Source organism: Pteropus alecto, unplaced genomic scaffold (genome assembly GCF_000325575.1).
Source record: "Pteropus alecto unplaced genomic scaffold, ASM32557v1 scaffold5, whole genome shotgun sequence".
NCBI lineage: Eukaryota > Metazoa > Chordata > Mammalia > Chiroptera > Pteropodidae > Pteropus > Pteropus alecto.
In genome coordinates this window covers 18,465,293-18,488,626 of record NW_006441953.1, presented here as the reverse complement: position 1 = coordinate 18,488,626, position 23,334 = coordinate 18,465,293, and the positions used below count along the sequence as shown (strand labels likewise).

At 34.5% G+C, this 23,334-nt stretch overlaps 1 protein-coding gene, 1 long non-coding RNA gene and 1 pseudogene across 5 annotated transcripts in view; 2 read left to right on the top strand and 1 right to left on the bottom strand.

Annotated features, from left to right (window-relative positions):
* Positions 1–23,334, top strand: part of ZCCHC4 (zinc finger CCHC-type containing 4) — a 41,568-nt gene that overhangs the window by 1,654 nt on the left and 16,580 nt on the right. For 3 of the 4 annotated variants that reach the window (XM_015594967.2, XM_015594964.2, XM_015594968.2), the window contains exons 3-7: positions 137–219; positions 8,931–9,206; positions 9,624–9,713; positions 18,049–18,121; positions 21,931–22,081. In XM_015594967.2, coding sequence (XP_015450453.1) covers positions 137–219; positions 8,931–9,206; positions 9,624–9,713; positions 18,049–18,121; positions 21,931–22,081 — 673 coding nt within the window. The remainder of the gene's footprint in view (positions 1–136; positions 220–8,930; positions 9,207–9,623; positions 9,714–18,048; positions 18,122–21,930; positions 22,082–23,334) is intronic. The other variant, XM_006918953.3, reaches the window with a different exon arrangement.
* On the top strand, positions 7,333–7,451 carry LOC112485683 (annotated as a pseudogene).
* LOC112485484 overlaps positions 18,128–23,334 on the bottom strand; it is a 26,540-nt gene continuing 21,333 nt past the window's right edge. The window contains exon 3 of the long non-coding RNA XR_003048472.1: positions 18,128–18,617. This is a non-coding gene — a long non-coding RNA (uncharacterized LOC112485484). The remainder of the gene's footprint in view (positions 18,618–23,334) is intronic.

The following is a 23,334-nucleotide window of genomic DNA, read 5'->3' as shown; positions in this document are numbered from 1 at the left end:
CAGAACTGAATGTTTAGTTACAATTTTGAGTTGCTTGAATTTCTGGCTTCTTGATGTCAGAATGTGATACCATTTTTTTTCTAGAATGGTAGCAAGTTCGATGGTGTATTAAATGGATTTTTGTATCCTCTTTCAGTTATCAGGAGCTAGACTTGCTGCCCGAGAAGCTCATAACCGAAGATGTCAGCCTCCTCTATCTCGAACAAAGTGTGTGGAGAGGTACTGATGTATCATTTTTATTTATTATCCTGGTGTTGTTTTTCTCCCCTGTGCCTTTAAGCTTAATTTATTGTTTTTATTATGGTAAACATATATAGAAAAAAAAATTTGCCAGTTTAGTAACATTACATCGACAAAATTATGCAACCATCACCACTATTTCCAAAACTTTTCATCACCTCAAACAGAAACTCTCACCATGAAGTAATAACTCCCCATTTCACCCCTCCCCCCAATCCTGGTAATCTCTAATCTACTTTTTGTCTCTATGAATTTGACTATTCTAGGTACCTCAGATTAGTGGAATCATCCATATTGTTCCTTTTATGTATGGCTTATTTCACTTAGCATAATGTTTTCAGTCCTGGCTTATCCGTGTTGTAGCATGTGTTGGAATTTCATCCTTTTTATGGCTGAATAACATTCCATTGTGTGTATGTACCACATTTTGTTTATCTGTTCATCCATCAGCGTTTCCACCTTTTGGCAATTATGAATAGTATTACAGTACACACGGGTATATAAATATCTGTTTGAGCCCCTGTTTTTAGTTCTTTTGTATATGTACCTAGGAGTGAAATTACTGGCAATACTATGTTTAGTTTTTGGAGGATCCGCCAAACTGTTTTCCACAGTGGCTGCACCGTTTTACGTTCCCACCAGCAATGTATGAGGATTCCAGTTTCCCCACATCCTTGTCAACACTTATTTTGTTTTTTGTTTTTTGTTTTTTAATAGTCATCCTAGCAATTGTGATGTGGTATGTCATTTTGGTTTTGATTTTTTATTTCCCTAATTACTAATCATGTTGATCATCTTTTCATGTGCTTTTTGGCTAAATGTATAGCTTATTTGGAGAAATGTCTATTCAAGGTCTTTGTCCATTTTTAATGTGGTTTTTGGTTTGTTGAATCGCAGGAGTTCTTTATATGTTCTGGCTATTCCACCCTTGTCAGATGATTTGCAATTTTTTTCCTCCATTCTGTAGATGGTCTTTTCACTTTCTTGGTGTTATCCTTTGATACACAAGAGTTTTTAACTTCGATAAAGTTTAGTTTATCAAATTTTTCTTTTGTTGCTTGTGCTTTTGGTATTATAGCTAAGATTCCATTGCCAAATCCAATGTCATGAAGATTTACTGTAATGTTTCTCTTTTGAACTACTGAAAGCACCAAAAAATTTTTTTGAAAGTTATAAACATCTATTTTTTAAAATGTTCATTGTTAAAATGTTTTATTGGGTGAACTGGAATTGAGTCATAGATGTTATTCTTTGGCAAACCTGTGAAAAGAATTCATCCCTCTCCTAGGTCATAGGCATTGTACTCTGTGTGCTGGGAGAAGCTCCTTAAGAATCTCCTGGTCTGGGTTGCTGATGACAAATAGGTCTTCTCTTATGGCTGCTCCTTCTGGCTGCCCGAGCTGCTGTGTTGAGAAGAATTCTGAGGTCTTATCCAGGCTAACTGGAAAGGATTGCTGGGATCTATTACAAATGTCTTCCTGAGTTTCTTAGTAGAATTTAAAATCCTTTGATAGAGGCATTTCTTAAGATAAATTGATTGCCTCTTTACCAAAGTACTTAATCTGTGATATCTACTCAGTTTATGAGAATTCATTCAACAACAAAAAAAATTAAAACGGGAAGTAATGTAAATCGAGCACTGCTGTGAGCTAGGCACTAAGCTAGGTGTTTTACATGAGATATTGTTTAACTCTGTGGACTAGTCCTGGTCCGTGGCCTATTAGGACCTGGGTTGCACAGCAGGAGGAGGCGAGGGGCTGGCAAGCTAGCCAAAGCTTCATCTGCATTTGCATCCTCTCCCCAGCGCTAGCATCACCGCCTCAGCTCCACCTCAGGTCATCTGGCATTAGAGTCTCATAGCAGCACCGGTCCCTGGTGCCAAAAAGTTTGGGGACCGCTGATAGATATATCATAATGAGATAAAATAGAATATCGAAGATACAGAAAGTAGAAAGTAGAAAAACATTGCCCATGGTTTCTCCCTTTGCACCCATCACCTTGGCCATTCTATAGTAGTTCCTCTAGGCCTTTTTTTCCTATGCCAAAGTTTGTTTTACAAGGTTGCAGTCATAATATGTACATAGTTTTGTACTCTGCTTTATCACTTTCTTTTATCTGATAAGCATGTTTTTCGTATTATTACATATGGATATTGGTGATTTAAATCCTATAAGAAAATCTAGATGATCTTGTTTCCTTGCATGATAAAATTTTATTCTGGAGCTAAAACACTGTTCTTGTTTTTATATTGATAAAGTATGTTTTTTGATAATAAGGTCTTTGAAATTCATATTTTATGCTAATTACAATATAAAAACACTGGCTAAAATATGAATTATTAAAGAATTTCAAAAGGTTGTTAGCTTGGGTTACTTAGAGGCTGTTTACTTCACAGAATCGGAATTATTTAAAAAAGAAAAAGACAGTACATATTCAGTAAGATTCAGGGGTCATACTTTCATCTGTTATCTAGTACTGATTCTTGAGAGCATGTCTTAAAATAATTTTCAACATCTTAAATCATCTGTAACCCCTAATGTTGGATTTTGTTGCCCAAGCTACCATCGATCCATCCATCCATCCATCCATCCATCCATCCATCCATCCATCCATCCATCCATCCGTCCATCCATCCATCCAATCACTTATTCTTTCTTTGTTGAGGGATGAAAAATAACTTAAAATGCTAATAGTTGAGATATATTCAAAGGTTATACAGTGCAAAGAAGAATGTCGACACTCGTAGAAAAGACTGAGTGCTCTGGAAAGACAAGCGTTACAGCTAACTTGTGCCTTTGCTGTTCAATACATTGTAAGGACATGGTATTTAAAGAGGTTTTAGAGGATAAGTGGAAGTATTAGTTTTTTGAAATATAATATCATTGATTTCACAGCTTTACTTTGTAATTGATGCTGTTATGATTTCTCACATGCTTTCTATGGAATAAAAAGTTTGAAATCAGTCATTCCTTTAAAAATTTAAAATTTTGGCTTTTTAAAATCAAAGGCTTATGAAATTATGTATTTTCTGTTAGTGTCTTCAATTTAAAATTAGCAGTTCATTCTTTTATGTAAATAGATCTAAGGATGGTGTGATTGTGTTTTCTAATTTAACATCTCATTTATAAGTTATTAAACAATTACTATATTTGAAAGTGTTAAAAGTATTTAAACATTATACCTATTCCATGATGCAGACTTCATCTGCTCTTGTGGAATAACGATAGCTTTTCACTGACTAATTTATTTTTGAAATTGTCAGGAATAATAATGCTAGCATGATAAATTGACCTTTGTTACTTGAGTTTTATTATAGAATGGACAGTGCTGCACAGACTTCTAGGTTCTGCAGAATAGGATTTGATATTCATTTTTCTAATCTCACTCTTTGAATCATGCTTTATATTTCACATGTGTTTAGTTGACAGATTTACATTTCGTGCCTGAGATTTGACTTCCCTTATAGTTTTAGGCTGCCTGTCACGCTCTGAAATGTGTTATTCTGTTATGTACTACATTGGCACCTTTATGGTGACCTATGAAGTCTTCAGGAAGATGTTTTAATGATAAAATCAGTATTAATTTACGTGCATCCAGATAGTTTTGTTTGGTTGATAATTCATTTGGTTATGTTTTTTTCAGAGCTCATTTAAACTCAGATTTTCAAGGTCTGCTATTAGGGAAATGCTGTAAACATAATTTGTCTACTCCAGGAAAGGCAAATGGAACATCAAATGGAGATCAATAAAAATGACATTTCAAAATGCTAGCCTGCAATTTATGAATCATGCTGAGCCATGCGCCAGAATGAGTTTCTTTTCCCCCTGGGGTATGTGTAGTAAGTACAAATAAGGAGGGAGCACTGAGTAATTCTTAGTTCTTCATACTCTTATGTTCTTCCTACCAAACTTTAAAAACCTTGTGTCCAAATATTAAATTTAAAGAGGTATAGTGGAATGATTTTGGTGTGATTTGGAATAGAGAGAAATATACCCACGATCTCAGTTTATCTTTTGTCAAGAGAAGTTTGATAAGCAATAAAGCTTTCTAAAGGATAATTTTGACAAGACACAGAGATATATAAGTGGAGGTTTATTTAACAGTGTTCTTACACTTAGTGCCTATAGTGCCTTTAGATATAGTGCCTGTATAGTGAGAGAATTGTCACACTAGCCCCTCATTGCCTTGAACTTTGTTTCATCTCTTCCTGGTGATTTTGCAGCTTCTGCCTTTAGCTGGCATCATAGAACCTGACACAACTTCATCTGCTTGGAGATCTTCCTTCTCTTTCCAATAAAGCCCATGATTATTGTTATCATTCAACAATGACTATTTACTTCTCTAATATCAAATGTATGTTCTGTCGCTCTCTTTTGGGGCCTGACTGCATGTACAGTAACTTTGCGTTTCGGGCCTGCATCGTAGGGTGGTGGCAGTGGCACTCCGCCTGCACTTCCTGCCGTGCACAGTACAGCATCAAAGAGATGACAGCGTGAAGAGCTGGGACCAAGCTCACACATAGGTGGATGGTCCCAGCTGCGTCGTGACCTCCGTCCGACTGATGGCAATTATAAATCATATCTCAATATCATAGAAGCTAAAATGTGAAAAAATATGCTTCTTAAACTGGTGAAATAGGGTGGTTGGGTTTTGTTTTGTGATCTGATCCAATAGGCTTTTCCATAATGCACAGAGTTAGTGCATTTTCATAGTGGTATAACAGATATGCTTGGTCTTAGTTTTGCTGTATTATTATATGCTTTCTGTTTTTATTGCTTTTTGCTCTTTCACTATATGGTCTGTGTTTTCTTTGCTGTTCTTATTTTAATTTATATTTCTTCTATATTTTTGTTTTAATAGTTACCTTCGTAACTTTCTATACCATATTTCATCCTTTTATTTTTTAGTCTTCATCCATTTAAAAATGACAAATGATAAACCTAGTATATTTCTTTTTCCTATCTCTTTTTCTATAATCACTGTCTGATTTTAGTTTATTATTTTTTAGGGTTAACTTTTACACCTTTGAGAATTACTTATAGCTCTTTTACTTGATTTTTCAGTTTTAAATGATATCTTTTGCCCTATGGCTTTAAAATATAAGAAAATCAGTATGTTTACACAATCTGACACTTCTCATTCTCTTCCCTAACCACCTTTATTTGAGTTTATATTACTTACATTTTGTATTGTAATTATAGTACTCATACGTATGTCCGTTTTTATTCTGTGGTCAAATGGGTTCCGTGCTTACTGACAGCCCCTTGTCTGTAGTCCTTTCATTCATCTTCTATTGGGCTGAAATTCTTCTTAGTGGTTTTTATTTTTTAAATAAGTCTTTTATTAGTAAAAAAATTTAAATAAAAATTTATATATGGATTTTGTTAACTAATGTCACCATAAAAAAAAGTAAAAATAAAAAAAAAAACAAAATAAAGCTTTTGTGTTTCAAAGAAAAAAAAGTTTATATGTGGCTATTATATGATTCCATTTATATGAGATGTCCAGAATGGGCAAATCCATTATATATAATGGAGGTGTGAGTATATTAAGTAGTTTTTAGAGGCTGGGGGTGGGGGTAATTGGAGAGTGACTACTCATGGGTACAAGGTTCTGAGGTTTCTTTTTAAGGTGATGAAAATGTTCTGGAATTATATTGTGATGGTTGCACCATTTCGTGAATATTCTAAAAACCACCGAATTATATACTTTAGAAGGATGATTGTATGATCTATGAATTAAATTTCAGTAAAGACATGTGTATGTAGCAGTAGAATCAGATAGTTCTATGAGGTTTTACAAAGATCAGCGCTCCTGTCTCCACCCATGCATTTTCCCATTCCCAGAAGCAATCACAGTCAGCTCTTCTGGCTCATTCTTTTAGAATTTACCTTCCTATCCTTGAAATACAAAACATGCATGTCTTCCTACTTCGTGATTTATCAGTTTTTGGAATTGTCTGTTTATCTCACATGAAAGATGAGGATTTATCTTTCCCTCCTCTCTGCCCTCTCCCTTCCACACACCTTCCCCACCTCCTGCTATAATCCTTGCCCTTTTCATACCCCATTTTTATATGTTTAGATCATGATTTTGATTAGATTCAGAATTTAGTATTTGCATTATTATAACCGTATAAATGCTGCTCATAGCTGAATGTTAAATAAATCATAATAACTTCTTTCCTACACAGCTTTTTGTTTTCCTTGGTGTTAATAACTGTCTTGGACTTTTGTTGTAGTTGCTATTAGCTATTTATGTGCTTATCACTGATTCAGCTGCAGACTCTGCGAGTTGTCTGAATCCTTTCAGAACATTCAGATATAGCGTAATCTAGTCATTTCATTTTCCTAGAGAAATCCGTCCTGGGGCTTTTAGAAATGCTCCGATCTGGAGGTTGCCCTTTCTACCCAGCTGTCCAGTCAGGTATTTATCACTAAGGACCCAGCTCATATCACTATCTAACCTGAGTTCTTCCAAGTCCAAAATGAGGCAGTCATTCATGATAGAGATTCTCAGAAAACTAGGACTGCATGAGAACTTCCACAACCTGGTAAAGGGCATCTAAGAAAAACCTGTAGCTAATACCGTACTGATAAAAGGCTTAGTGTGTGCCTCCTAAGACTGGGACACAGCAAGGATGTCTGCTTTTACTGATTCTATTCAACAGTGGTTGGAGATTCTGAACAATTTTATGAGTCTAGATTCAGGAATAGGATTGGACTGAAAAATATAAAAATTACTGGGGAGAGAGAGAAACCACATTTATATGACTTTTATTATAATATATTGTTATAATCGTCTATTATTAGTTATCGTTGTTAATCTCTTTTTGTGCCTAATTTGGAAACTAAACTTTACCATAGGGATGTATGTATAGGAAGAAAACATGATAGATCTAGGATTCCATACTATTCGTGGTTTCAGGCATCCCCTGGGGGTCTTGGAATGTATCCCCCGGGGGAGGTACGTAAGCTGGGCAGTTGTACCCATCACTCATTTGTTCCTTTCTCTTATTTTTTACTGTTTGGGTTGCCAGTTGTCCAGTACCTTAAAACTCTGGTTTCATATGTTTTAAGTCTATGGCCATGAGTCTGCGGCCATGCTACCCTGAACAAGCCCGATCCTGTCTGATCTCGAAAGCTAAGCAGGGTTGGGCCCAGTTAGTACTTGGAGAGGAGACCACCTAGGAAGACCAGGTGCTATAGGTGTAAAAAATAAAATAAAATTAAAACATAAGGGATTATAAACTGACAAGGTCTTTGCAATCTGTGAGGTCAACCAAGGGTTGCCTCGCCTAAAAAGATAAAAAATAAATAAAAAATGTTTTGAGGGCTAGGATGGTAAATCTGGTCTCTGTTACTGTATCATTGCTGGATGTGGAAGCCTTCGACACACAACATTTAATAATGAAAGGTAGCAGTAGCAAACTTGGTATATCTGTTGCTGAAGAGTGTACTGATTCTTTCTGCTTGCATTTCACATCTGAGGGGTCCTTTTCTCCACTGACATTCTTTCTTTGAATTACAATGAAAGTTTCTCCTAATACCGCTCTCCTCCTCCTTTCCAGTCATAGATAAAGCTGTCAAAAGAACAGTTATCACAGGAATAGAAACATAAATTACTGGCACGATAAGCTTATTTCTTGCTTTAGCCATTCAGAATATCTATTTGTCACTGCCTTCAGTGCTTTGAAGTGAAACTGTGCTTAGAAATAAAGTTTTAAAACCCACTTTGATTCCTTGTTAAGTTCACAGTTTTTACAGTGCAGTTTGAGGGTTTTGTTCATTTGAAACCAAATGACTCTTCTCAAACTCTAAGAATCTGTTAGCATACAATTTGACATGCTTAGATATAGACATTCCTGACCTTCTATGAGGTTCAATAATCTTATTTATTTTTCTTTCGTTTTCTTACTCTGATTTCATAGCTGGTATAGCATATACAAAATCAGCAGTTTTTAAAACACACTAACCTTGATTATTTTCTCTCTTTAATCATCTCTAATAAAATGAAAAAAAAAAGGGGGGGTGCGGACAAAACCCAAAGTGGTGACTTTGAAATCAGTTGTAAGGATGACTTGAAAGAGATCAAATAGAATATCCGAATTTTTTTTTTTTTTTTTTTTTTTAAGGCTTTGAATACCATCTTGCTGTTTTGGGGATAAACTTCTCAGAACTGCCTCCATCAGTATTGCTAAGAATAGAGGAACTTTTAGAAACATTTTTTTCTTTTAGGAGGTAATTTTTCTTGCTAGGTATGTCATAAAAACTTGAAGAATGATAGTATTTTTTCATTTTAAAATGACTCATACTGAGCCATACTGTTTAACACTTCAGAGTTAGAGCACGTGGATTTGTCAATACATTTAAACATGATAGTAGTCTCCATTACTGCTAAGCTGTTTGAGTAATATATTATATTCACATTTTAAATGGATATTGATCTTCATTCAGTGACTGAATTGGAGCATCTCAATTCTTATGAAATTGCTGATTCTCTTCCACTTTGTAGGCATGCAGCCAGATATAAATTCTAGACAACAGTCCACAGATTTTTCTTACCTTTGCTTCTTTATGCAGTACTCTCTAGGAAATAATACTTTTTGCATACTAAAAATAGCAAAAATAAATTGTCCTTAAAACAACAAACTTAAAATATATTCTTTTATGTTTTATTGTGTCTTGAAGGTACTTGAAGTTCATTGAGTTGCCGTTGTCTCAGAGGAGGTTTTGTCAAGAATGTCAGCAATTGCTTTTGCCAGATGATTGGGAGAAACATCTTGAGCATCAGGTAGTAGGTGATATTTCTATCACCCAGTTAAAAAGGCCCAGTCAGCTCCTCTATCCATTGGAAAACAAGAAGACAAATGCCCAGTATTTGTTTGCTGATAGAAGTTGTCATTTCTTGATAGACTTACTTTCTACTCTTGAGTTCAGAAGAGTACTATGTGTTGGAACACCAAGGTATGGATTTTTAAAAATCTTTTCCTAGCACCACTATTTAAATTGTAAGAAAAAATTCTCAAGTTCCAGGATTTAGCATAAAGCTTTGCACATACAAGGCAGTATAAAGCACGGTCCCTCTTAAAGAGTTTGCTGTCTGTATTCCATTTGAGAGAGACCTTTATTGATTTCTGATACGTGTTAGGAGATTCTTTCTGATTTGATTCTTAAATTGCTTATAATTTAAAATTTTTCTGTTTCAGATAAGTTTTGCCTTTTTAAAAATATTTGCAAAACTGAAACTCTGATTATATCTGCAAAATTCTCTTAAGTGTTTCATTGAAATATTAGAAATATCAGGAGAATATTTATTGTGGTTTTTTTATTTGCTTATTATCTATGGCATTTGTAATGTCTTATGAAATTTGCTTTCATGAGTTGCTTTAGGTTGCATGAGTTGATCAGGTTGAAAGCATCTGGTGACAAGAAGTCCAACATTAAAAGCCTTTTATTGGATATTGATTTTCGGTAGGTTTATAAAGTATAATACTTATTCTCCTTCATTGTCTCCTGTTTCTTTTTAATGTTTTCTTCTTTCTAATTGTTTATTACACTGTTATAATCCTAATTAACATTTAGAAATAGTAATTGGTTATAAAGCACTTTTTTCGTCCCATGTAATCTTCCACATTTCAAACAGAGAGGCAGTAGATTTCTCTTTGCTAGTATGCTTCCTCAGCTTTCTCTGTGAATGTGTCTAGTTGTCTCTGATTTATAATCTAGAGATAAATTCCTGTTGAGTGAAATTTCTTCCCATATACTTATTTTCAAAGATAATTCTGAACTTTCATCATGTTTTAACTGTGATAAGACATTTAATACTTTTACCAGATGATGTACATGTGGTCTTTCACTGGCGTGAAGGGAGAAGGGAGTGGCAGCTAGAGAACAGATAGGTCCCAAAGCAGAGGGTTAGCAAACAGCTGAGCTTTTTGCGGGAGAGCTTCAGAATTAAACGGCATCTGACATGTTGAGATAAAGAGAGATGAGACAGAAAGAGAACCACATGTTGAATCTCTCCTCTGGTGGTAATTTAGAAGATACAAACCTTTTATTTATAATTCTAGATGGCAAATATGTCCATCCACAGTCGCTGATTCTGTAAATTCCAATTGCTCTTCCTAGTTTCTGTAACCGAATTCTGGGGGTTCACAGTGAGTCTGTAAGACACCATGTTCTTAGTATCTTTTACTTGTTCTTGAATGTATTGAAGGAATCAGGCTTTGTGTTTCTTTTTATTTAATCTGCTAGAGTCTATTTGGCCAATATTCCAGTATTTGTTGGAGAGAGTCTATGAAATGGCATATGTTTTTTCTCACTAAAAATAAGGCAGACAGACTTTTAAAGTGTTAAAGTCACAATAATAAGTATAGTGTTTATAATTTATTTTTTAGATTTCCAGGTCACCTTCAGGTTGTCTAAAATAAGCAGCTATGTTTCTCAAAAATAACCCATACTTTCTGAACCATACACCCCTTATTAAGAGAGCTAGCACGTTTACTAACAGCGGCTTGATGTAAGTGATGCTCTGCCAAATGGGTCCATAAATGACAATGCTGAATTCTTCTTAAAGATAAACTCAGGTTTTTTTCTAAACTGAGATATTATTCACTTAAAAGTTACTATTTCAGAATGTGTATTTCAGCAGTTTTTGGTATATTCACTGTGTTTTTTAACCATTACCACTATTTACTTCCAGAATACTGAAAAGAAACTCCTTACTCACTTCCCCTGACAACCACTGATCTGCTTTTTGTCTGCATGGATTTGTTTATTCTGGATATTTTATATAAACAGAATCATACAATGTGTGGTCTTTGTGTCTGACTTCTTTCACTTAGCATAATGTTTTCAAGGCTCATCCACAGTACTTCATTCCTTTTATGGCTATATAATATTCCATCGTATAGGTGTATTAATTGCTTTTTTTAACTATATAATATTCCATCGTATAGGTATATTAATTTCTTTTTTTAACTATCATGGTTTTTCCCCCCGAAGTATTATTATTGTTAAATTATTATAAATATATTATTTTAAAGGTAGAAGTTTAATTTTGGGGTTCTTATTATAACAGTGTTAATAATAACTGGTATTTATTGTGTGCTTGTCTTGTGTTAAGCCCTGTTATGACTCATTTGGTCCTCACAATAGCCCTATAAGATAGATGCTTTTATCATTCTCATTTTCCAGATAAAAAAACTGAGTTATGAAGAGGTTAAATAACTTGACCAAAGTCACAATTAGTTGTGCCAAGTCAGGATTCAAACCCAGTCTGGCTCCAAAAATTAAGTTATTTTCTGGAAATAACTCTGCTTTTGAAAGTATGTATAAGCCTTTCTTACGCAGCCCATTTCCCTCATCATTCTTCTGTTTTCTCTTTCTGTATCTAATTCCCTGCCATGTTCCACAGTGGTTTTCAAATGAGTTAATAACTGGTTTCCAGATTATTCATATATTTAGGGTAAGACATTCATACTACTCAGGAATATTTCTTTCATTAGAGTCCTGAAAATTCATTTCTATCAAAGAAGATGTGTTGGCTCATATTACTGGAGTCTAGGATACAGCAGGCCAGTCAAGATCCTGGGCCTCAGACAATGTCATTAGGGCTCCCCTCTCTCTCTGCCTCTCGTCTGTCTTCCTCTGTGTGCTGGCCTTGTTTTACACACAGCTTCCTTCAAACTGCCAGGGACTTTGGCCGGCAGCAGCTTTAGCTCACACAGTCTCAACTGCCTTGTGGAAAGAGGCCATCTTTCCTGAGAGCTCCAGCAGCAAAACTCCAGGAAGTACCCTGTTTAGCTTGGCTGGAGTCTTGTGCCCATTCCAGAACCAACACTGTGGCCTCGCGTGTAGGGTGTCCTGGCCAGCCCCTGACCAACCACACAAAGTGGGTTCTCCATAGGAAATAGGTGTTCGACTGAAGGAGAGGGAGACAGGTGCTGGAGAAACCAACCAACCAACCAACAAAAAATCCTATGTCTACAACTGAATTCTTTAAAGCAACATGTATCAGTTGTCAGGAGCTCTAAAATTCCTACCTTTGGTACTTTACTACAGTGAAAATAGTACAGTGGTTCTTTAAAGTTACATTATAAATTATATAATGATCATGATTTCATTAAAGACAAGCTTTTTCAAGCTAGCCGTGGTGGACTGGTTTATACTTAAGGGAACTAGAAAAAAAATCATAGTGTTTCATCTCAAAGAACTTGTTCAAATTCCAAGGATCCCTGGTTTACTTTTTTTTCCTTTTTAAGGAAACATGATCTTTAATTCTGTCACCCAAAACATCCTAGATTTTGGCTTTTTAGAACTTTCTATGCATATAAAATTTTTAAAAAGTAGAATCATAACATACAGTCTTTTTGTTTTACTTGCTGTATTTTAGGTATATTTCTTTTTTTTTAATTGAGATATATTTCATATATATAAAACAGTGGTTTTTAATATTCACAAGGTTGTATAACCATCTCCACTATCTAATCCCAGAACATTCCTGTCACCTTTGAAAGAAACACTCTTCCAATAACCAGTCTCCCTTCATTTAATCCTCTCCTAAGCCTTGGCCATCACTAACCTACTTTCTGTCTCTATGGATTTGCCTATTATGGATACTTTGTATAAATAGAATCATATAATATGTGGCCTTTAGTGTCTGGCTTCTTTCACTTAGCATAATGTTTTCAAGGTTCATCCGTGTTGTAGCGTGTGTCAGCGCTTCATTTCTTTTTATGGCTGAATAATATCCTGTTGTATGGATATACCAAATTTTCTTTATTCGTCAGTTAATGGGCACTTGGGTTGCTTCTGTTTTTTGGCTATTATGAATAATGCTGCTATGAACTGTTGTGTACACGGTTTTTCATGAACATATGTTCATGCAAACATATATTTCATATTTCTTGGGTATTGTATTTGTTTGCTAGGCTGCCATAACAAAATACCATAGACTGGGTAGCTTAAACAACAGAAACTTATTTTCTCACAGTTTGGAGACTAGAAGTCCAAGATCAAGGTGTCAGTAGGTTTGGTTTCTCCTGAGGCCTCCTGGCTTGCAGATGGCCGCCTCCTCATTGTGTCCTCACCTGGTCTTTCCCCTGTGGGTGCACATCCTGTGTGTGCAGATTTCCTTCCAAAACTTAGTGCAAAGCAACAGTCATATTAGGGCCCACTGTAGTGACCTCATTTTAACTTGATCACTTCTTTAAAGGCCCTGTTTCCAAATACAGTTACATTTTGAGGTACTGGGGGTTAGGGCTTCAACATATGAATTAGAGGGGATACAGTTGAGGCCATAATAGGTACCTACCTAGGAGCAGATTTCCTGGGTCATATGATAACTCTGTATTTAACTTCTTGAGAAATCGCCAAACTTTTCCAAGGTGACTGCATTTTATTGATGGCTGATGATGTTGAGCATCTTGTCATGTGCTTATGGGCTATTTGTTTATCTTTTTGAAGAAATGTCTATTCAATTCTTCATGCATTTTTTAATTATTTATCTTTTTATTGTTGAATTGTAAGAATTCTCAGTGTATTCTGGATACTGGATACTAAATCAGATACATGATTTACAAATATTTTCTTTCATTCTGTGGGTTGTGTTTTGACTTTTGATAAAGTCCAATTCTTTTTTTCTTTGGTTGCTTGTGTTTTGGGTGTCATATCTAAGAAACTATTGCCTAATCCAAGGTCATGAATATTTACACCTGCTTTTTTCTAAGAAGTTTTAATTTTAGCTCTTATATTTAGATTATTGATTTAATTTAACTTTTATATATGGCTTGAGGTGGGGGTCAGCATGGTGATATCCATTTGCCTTGGTACCACTTGTTAAAGTGATTATTCTTTTCCCGTTGAATTGTCTTAGTACCTTATTGAAAACCAAATGACCATAGATATATGGGTTTATTTTTAAACTCTAAATTCTATTACATCGATCTATGTTTATCCTTATGCTAGTCCCACACAATCTTGATTATTGTTGCTTTGTAGTACATTTTGAAATTGGAAAGTGTGAGTCTTCCAACTTTATTGTTTTTCAAGATTATTTTGGCTATTGTGGGTTCCTTGCATTTTCATATGAATTTTAGGATCAGTTTATCAATTTCTACAAAAAAGCTAGCTGGGATTTTTATAGAGATTGCATTAAACTTATAGATTAATTTGGGGAGTATTACAATCTTAATATTAAGTCTTCCAATCTATAGACATGAGATGTCTTTCCATTTATTTAGTTCTTCTTTAATTTCTTTAAAGTATATTTCATAATTTTCAGTGTACAAGTCTTATACTTTTTTCGTTGAATTTATTCCTATTCTTTTCGTTGCTATTGTAAATTAAATTTTCTTAATTTTGTTTGTTTATTCATTGCTAGTGCTCTGATTTACTTTAAAAAGTTGTGTGGTAAAGTACTCATAGCATAAAATTTACCATGTTAATCGTTTTTAAGGATACAGTTCAGTGGTGTTAAGTAAAGTTTATTCACATCATTGTGCAACCATTCTCCAGAACTCTTTTCATCTTACCTCATTTACATTTAATTTGAAAGATTTAAATGGCCCCTTAACTCTTTTACCCTATATGCCATACCTTGTAGCTTCACCTTTCTTGAGCCTGTAATTGAATTCTTTGGTCAGAGTAGGAAGTAAGAGATATGGATAAAGTTCTTTTATAACTATGGAAGACACTAATTTTTTTTTCTTTTTTTGTCTATAAACCTCTGTATGTGTGTGTATTGCAAAAAAGGCTGAAGGTGTTGTACTAAGGATATTCTAGCTTAGTTTTTTTGATAACTTACTGTTACTGAGTCAGTGCTACAAAAAATCAACATTGAGTGGTAAGAAGGCTAGTTTATTGAAACATATGAGTAGCCAGAATGAACTCTGTTGCCTGTAGAGTATGATGGAGTATGTAGTTGGTTTAGATTTCTCACGAGGACCACAATTAAATCAGGAAAAATTCCTGCGTGATATGGGAGTGAATGGTTACTTTTGGCACTTGGACTTTGGTCTATTGTTGCCCTACAACAGGTCTGTCTAAGGCTGCAGAGAACTGCCTCAACTCCAGTGTTCTGTGTAGATGTGCTGTAAATATCCTTTTCTGGGGGTCTAAGATACGAAGTTAACATTTGGTAAAATGGATTTCTGTATGCTCTAATTTTAGCATAAAATGTGAAACTCTATTTGGCAAATTATCATCCAAATAGAGTTATATCAAAAAAATAGATTTGGGTGCATTTCATGAACTGATTTTATTCAGCTCTTGATTATGTTTCCTTTGTGCCAGGGCATGTTTCACACTTGGTAACTGACTCATTTAAAGAGAACGAATGGCCAAACTAAATGAGTGTCCTTTTGAGGAGTTTTCAAGTGCATGCATTTCTGATTGGTTTTGTTTGCCTTATTCAGTGGAGAGAATAATTCTTTGTGGCCAATTCCATTTTAAGAGGGTAATGTCGAGTGATTTTTCATAATTTAAAATATGAATGTTTGTATCGATGGAAAATTAGAGCTGAAATCTAGGCTTTTTTCTCTCTCTGGCTCTATCCACTGCTGTCCAGAAAGTTTTGGACAACTGTGCTGTTTTGAATTTTATGTAAATAAAATTTTCTCTTTTAATTTTAAAAAATGACTATTGTGTCATTGTGAAGCAATAAAAAAATGGAGCCATGGTAGAAATAGATTTAAAAAGGGATTTTTTTCTTTTTGCTTATACAAAGCAATGGAAAAAAGAAGAAAACCTTCAAAATATAGCTGATTCACAGCTGTACTAGTATATATGTATATATAATCAGTTATGTGGAATTTAGTTCAATAAGAAGATATTTATTCATGGTAATTGACATTGTCCCACAGTTTTTGAGATGTTCATTAAGTATATAGTTTAAATATTTTTCAGTTATCCAAACCTTTGGTTATTTCTTCAATGCAAACTTACATTTTATGAAATCAGCAGATGTACTAACAGTATCTTAAATAATATTAGGGAGTATTTTACTGAGAATGGTGGACAGCTGTTCTTCCATCTTCACAGAGCAAAAAGAAATGGATTTAGATTATGGGGGGGGATTTTGTTTGGACATAAACATAATTCCCTAATATTAGGGACATGAAGACAAATCTTTACAGCTGGTATTTTTTAAAATAATGATACCTAACATTTCATTATTGCTATGTAGTTGGGATTGTGTGAAGCACTTTATATATATTATCTCATTTATTCTTACCCAGTCCTATGATGTAGAAACTACTACATTTCTCATTTTGTAGATGAAGAAACTGGGGCTCCGATAGGTTAAATAACTTAGTAACATTACACAGCTAATTAGTGAGAGACTCAGAGTTTGAAAATAGACCCTCTGACTATAGAGCCTGTGCTCTTAATCACAGTGTAATAGGAAGAGGATAAGCAGGGGTTGTCCATTATATTAAATACTCCCATGGATGATAAATCAATTATAGACAGTAATGGATAACTGAGAATAGAAATAGACACAATGAAGTGATACTATCATGATCTGGTTGAAGAAGTCATATAAGTAAGGATGTGTCCCTGATTTTTTTCATTCTTTATGTAGAAGGTGGTGTGATTCATATGTAAGTTGTTTATAACAAAATTGGCAAAGTTTAAAATCTTACTGAGGTAAAAAAGGTTTCTGTAATATATCAAAAACTCAGAAATCAGCAAGAAAGACATTAAGACTCATTTGCATAAATGGAGAAAACAGAGACAGCACAAATACATTTAAGGAATAAAGAAATCTCAGTCTTGTAAGAAATCAAATGCAAATATAACCATAATTCAGTATGAATTTTGCCTAGTAAATTTGCAAAAATTAATGTTAATATCCAAAGTAGGTACTCTTATTTATTGCTGATAGCATTTTAAAGTAGTGTGTTACTACATCTGAAACCACTATAATATTGTATGCCAATTGTAATTGAAAAACAAACTTAAAAATCTCAGTCTTGTAAGAAATCAAATGCAAATATAACCATAATTCAGTATGAATTTTGCCTAGTAAATTTGCAAAAATTAATGTTAATATCCAAAGTAGGTACTCTTATTTATTGCTGATAGCATTTTAAAGTAGTGTGTTACTACATCTGAAACCATTATAATATTGTATGCCAATTGTAATTGAAAAACAAATTTAAAAATATTTTTTTTTAAATAAAAATAAATTTAAAAAACTTTTTAAAGTAGTATTAGAAGAATAAAATGATTCAATCTGTAAGTAAATATCCCCTCTTTCCTGGCACTAATTCAATACCTATGAAATGCACATACTTCCTTTTTTAATATATTGAGAAGCATATTTTATAAAGCTAATCTGAAATAGGTAAGCTTTGTTTCAAATACTTTTGTTGTTAACCACACAATATATAGCAATTAACGGCTATTGAGCAGAAATTTGATTCACTATTTTTCTTAAAATTATTAACTAAGAGATATATTTTAATTACCAACCCATCTCAAGCTTAAACTGTATAATAATCTCTCAGTAACTTGATTGTTTATGTATACTGGCCCATAAGAACATGTATATTCTTTATATGTAGTTTTGCCACTGATTTTTCAAACTTGGGAACATAATTTTTAAGTTCATTATTCATCAACCACTGTTACTGACTCTCTGAGATTTTGAGGAAGTATTCTTTATTTCAGAAAACTAAAGAATGATGAAATTGACTTTATTTAATGTGTGATTTCATAGTTTTACATTATAGTTTACATTTATTTACTGTACAGCTGTGACTGGACAAGTATCTTCAGTAATAAACAAATTATTTTACAGGTATTCACAGTTTTATGTGGAAGATAGCTTTTGCCATTATAATATGTTTAATCATCACTTCTTTGACGGAAAGGTAAGAATTATGACCATTATCTCTTCTCTCGTTGTGGAAGAACAAATTCAGGAGTACCTTCTTTGTTATTTTTCTAAAGTCCTTCAAGATCAAATTGTGGCTGTTTCCGTGTTTATTGACATTGATTTTTGTTCATTCACTGAGTATATTGAGCATCGGAGAAGTGATCACGTCAGTCCTCTTTTGTGACTTTTAACTGCTTTTTAGATAAAGACCCACTTTTCTTACCAAGGCCCCTGTGGCTCTGTAATCTGGCCCAGGCCGCTCTCCAGCCCCTCTTCTCCCTGTTCCTGCTTTGTTGTTTGTGTTCAGGGCACACGATATTCATCTCAAACTGGTCTTTCCCCAACAGGGGCTTTTACCCATGCTGTTCCCTCTGTGTTCTACTCTCTCTTTGCCTTGGTAAAGTCACTTAATCCCTCAGAGCTCTGTTCCACGTCTTCAGTCTCCCTTGAGCCCCAGACAAGGTCACGTTCTCCTTTGTAGATTTACAATACTGTAGTTAAATAGTTCTGTGGTTAGTATTGTTTGGTGTCTGCCTCCCTGATAAATTTCATATCCCAGTTAGGGGGATTTATGGTTTTATTAAAATAATCCTTTAAAAACAGTGTCAAGAGTGAACCCTAATGTAAACTGTGAACTCTGGGTGATAATGATGTGTCAGTGCAGGTTCATCAACACGTAACAAATGTCCCCTCTGATGGTGGATGTTGATAATGGAGGAGCCTGTGTGTGTTTTGGAACGGGGCATATGTGGGATTTCCCTGTACCACCTTCTCAATTTTGCTGTAAACCTAAAACTACTCTAAAAAATAGTCTTAAAAAAAGATAGTGGCTTAAAAAAAAAAAGCTGCTTTCAATACGATGTTAATAATGTCACTGGGAATAAAACAACATAGCAGAGCTGATACTTCTACTATTACAAAATAAAAACTATAAGCAATCAAGTAATCACACCTGACAAGAGATTTTGAATTTGAAAATGTTTTGAAATTATCAAGATTATTTGAAGCATATATATGTTTGTGTATATCAATTTTTTTAAAAATTGCAAACCATACTTATCATATATTGTACTTTAAGATACTAGCTCATGATAGAATGAAAGCCAAGCAAATTCTAAATTGTTGGTTGAGATTGAAAAATGAGTCTCCTGATTTAGTAAGTACAGCCAACGATGTACTCCTCCTATCAGAATCTGTTTAGCATTGTGATACATATTTTTCAGCTGTGATAGCCATGAAAACCAGGTATTGAAATAAATAACAGTTAGAATTAGATGTATTTCTTCATTTCCCAAAGGGCTTATTTAGTGTTGATAATCACTAGGATTTGAAAACTGATTAGATTATCATGAAGGAGAGAAATCGAAAAATCACTTGATAATAAATGTTGAGGGACTCTTCATCTAGGATAGTGGCAGTGGGTTAGAGAGGAAACAAGTAGATTCTGGCATTTCACAGATGGAAACAGGAAGACTTGGCGTAATCATTATGTTGTACACCTGAATTTTAAAAAAAAATCATACCTCATTTAAAAAATAGAAAGACATGATCAGTGTACTGGGGGAGACATCAGAGAAAGCTGACTTGGTGGTGAGACCTGGATCTGTATTTCACCCTTCGAAACAGAGGGTAGGGAAGTTTGGAAGTGAGGTTTGGAAATGTTTTTTGTGGGGCTGGTGGAATGTTGAAGTGGAAGTGTCCAGTATGGCCTCTTGAAACTGTGGGGCCTTGAGCTCAGGGGTGCTGTCTGAGCTGGTGGCATAGACAAGGAAGTAACTGAGTTATATTATTGCTTGATGCTGCAGCGGTGGGTCAGGGTCTACTTAAGTGATTTTAATACCATACCAGGATTTTGCTGCTTATTTTGAATAATAATGAAAAGATAAGTATAAAATTACATTTAAATCCCTAATAGTTGGCTAGCAATTTCATATATTTTAAGAAAGTAACATGCAGTCAACCTTTTTTCTAGGAAACTCTATGTAACTTTTATTGGAATTTTATAGAAATACCTTATAAGTTTCTGGAATAAGGGTTGGAATAAACTGCCAAACCTGAGCTTCACTTACCTTTCCCAGCAGGAAACAGTCATCAGCTCAGGCTGTCCCCTCTCTATATTTTAGGAACAGCCTCTAAATAGCACTGCAACTATAGAGATTGATATACAGAAAACTGTTGCTTTAATGATTTTATTATTGGCCCTTTTTCTACTTCCCAAGATTTTCAGTAGAGGTTACCATCTGCTAGTCAATCACTGAGTATTTGTCTCCTTGGAGCCTGGGGAGGTGTGCAGGGTGCTGCCTTGAGGCTATACGCCTCTGTCACTGCACATATGCCCTTTACGGTCTGCTCGATTGAAAAGCAGGAGTTTCCCGCACAGGATTTTTTCATAGTAAATAATAGAGTCTTTTGGATGACAAAAATGTCATATGCCTTAATGGTAAAGGGGGTTAAAGTATGTATAGAACGTGGCTATTTAAAATGCCAAGCATGTTTTTAGTGATGACTGAGATGCAGAAAAGAGTTGTTACTGTTGACTTTGGTGGCATTAAGCAAGCATGTTTCCCATAGGTGGTCAACGTTAGGGCCCTTAGCAATGCATGACGGGACTTTACGCCATTGATTCTTTAATGTTTTTTAAATCTGGTTAAGCGTTTATTCTTAGGCATAGTTTACTTGTTTATTTTCTTTTTTTCTGCTTTGAACTCTAAAGAATTTGAAGGTTTTTCAATAACATCATCTGTACCTTTCGGTCCTTGTTCTCATAGGCAGGTTAAGAAAGTACTAGGCAGCACTTGAAAAATGATTAACCTTCTTGACATACTATCCTTTGCTGTAGGACTTCCAGTAGGAAGTTAATAAAGACTTTCCAAGGGAAAAGGGATTAGATGTTATGCTTTTTTCTCTCATCGGTGTGTCTTCTAAATTGATTTAGTCGTAGAACAATATATATTTTATTATAAAGTACATATAGGTTTATTAAAGTTCAAAATATCATTAAACTTTAAAATCTTATGCCATTTTGTATGAGTATTGATTTGCTTTTATAGGTAAATATGTATTTGAAAACTACTACAGAGTCAGATGACTAGAGTTAGTATTATAGATATATCTCTTATTAACTTCTCCCAAAGCAAAAAATGATAAATATCTTAGACAGTAGTCGATGTTAAATTTGCAATTATTTAAAACACTTCAACCAGGTTGTTGGGAAAATATGTTAATAGCATGGTTTCATGGCCTGGATAAGCTTTGTTATTTGTCAGCTTTCATTTATTTACTTACCTACGTGTTCAAATATGTCTATTATTTACCTGGTACTCAAAAACGTGTGCTTGTTTAACTGGTAATTTGTAGCTCTTATTAAACTGAACTCATGGCAGTGGATAAACTAGACAGAAAAAAACTGCCTTACTCATCTTTGTGTCTCTAGTGTTTAGCGCAGTCTCTGCTTCTGTTTGTTGAATTGAATTTAGCATTTTAGATAGTCTTCATGGGTAATGAGTTTCTCTCTTTTAGGTTACTAAATTTAGTTTTTTAATTTAACCATTTGAAATGTGTAGTCCTTTGATAGTGATGGTATTTGAATTTACAGTTTTAAAAACCTGCTTATCAAGGAACGCAAAGATAAAATCTTATAAGGGCTGAATGAGAAAGGCTTCAGGATGTCAGTGAGGGACTCTGGGATGGCAGGATGGGTGAAATTTCAGTATGAAGGGTGAAACTGAGCCTCATGCATTCTCCTCCACATAGGAAGTGCCTCCCTCTAGTCCTAATTTAGAAATGAATTCTTATTTATTCCAGGCTGCCCTTGAAGTATGCAGAACATTTTTACAGGAAGATAAAGGTGAAGGAGTCATTATGGTGACAGATCCTCCTTTTGGTGGCTTGGTTGAACCTCTGGCTGTTACATTCAAGAAGTTAATTGCTATGTGGAAAGAAGGTCAAAGCCAAGGTGTATAATTTATTACTTACTGCAAAATAAATATGTATCTATATATTTACGTCCTGTCAGATGTTAGTGATCTCAGTGAACCAGAGCATTGATAAAATATATTTGCCTTGGGTTCTTGTCTTTTTTTTAAAAAAAAAAAAAACAAAAAACAGGTTTATTCGATAATGTGTCAATTGTCATCATGACATACTTTATATTATCTTAATCATGTGTTTTTTAAATGGCTTATAGGTAAAATATATATACTTTTTTTTTTTTTTTGGTGGGAATAAAGGATATTATGAAGAATAGCAGTGAGTTGTCACTTATTTAATAAGTATTTACTGAATGGCTACTGTGTACCAGATACTGTTTAGGTGCAAGGACCAGAGTAGTGAACAAGACAGACACACATCTCTGCCTCATGGACTTTACAGTCCCTGTTCCTAAAATCCTGCCCACATCTCTAAATAAGAGGGCACCCAACTTCTGGCCCAGAGCTCAAACGGGGCTAAGATTTGGGTGGAAAAGTGAGACATCCAGTATCCTAACTGTGGTTACCAGTGAAACAGATACGCGGTCCTGGACGTGGGTTAATGGCTGAGGGTTATTCCGCAGTGTAAAGTGGCTTAGGACTTCAACGTATTTCATATAATTATCTTGTTACTCTGTACAATCATATTTTTAGTTTCCAGCTTGCAAGTTGATAAATTATAAGAGTGTTGGGAATTTGTGATCGAGCTTCTCCATTAATAGTGCTACATAAATAGTGTGCCTTGGGGACAGAATGCAAACGGAATCTAAAACATGACTCGTAGTGTTAATTAAGTATTCCACTTATTTTCTGTTCTTAAGTCACTTATCAGAGTGGATGAAGTATGTTATTGGGAAGTGATAGAAAGCTCTGTGGGCTTGATTCCAGTTCCGCCATTTACCAGCTGCATGAGCTTGAACCAGTTACTTAAATCGCGCAGCTTCGGTTTTCCCTTCTGTAAAATGGGACTATTAATATCTAACTCTAGAGGTTATTAAAAGGAGATAATTTATAGGAAGTACCCAGCATTGTGCTCAGCCTATACGAGGCTCTCTGTAAATAATAACTGTGTTCCCTGCCTCTCATAAAAATTAATTTTATTTCACACTTTTTTGTTAATATCTTTGCTTTTACATACACTATAGCGATATGTATGTAAATATGTATTTACGTACCTTTTTATCTGTGTTTGGATATAAAAGAACATTCCCATTGCTCGGGAAAGGTGTAGTAAATGTCA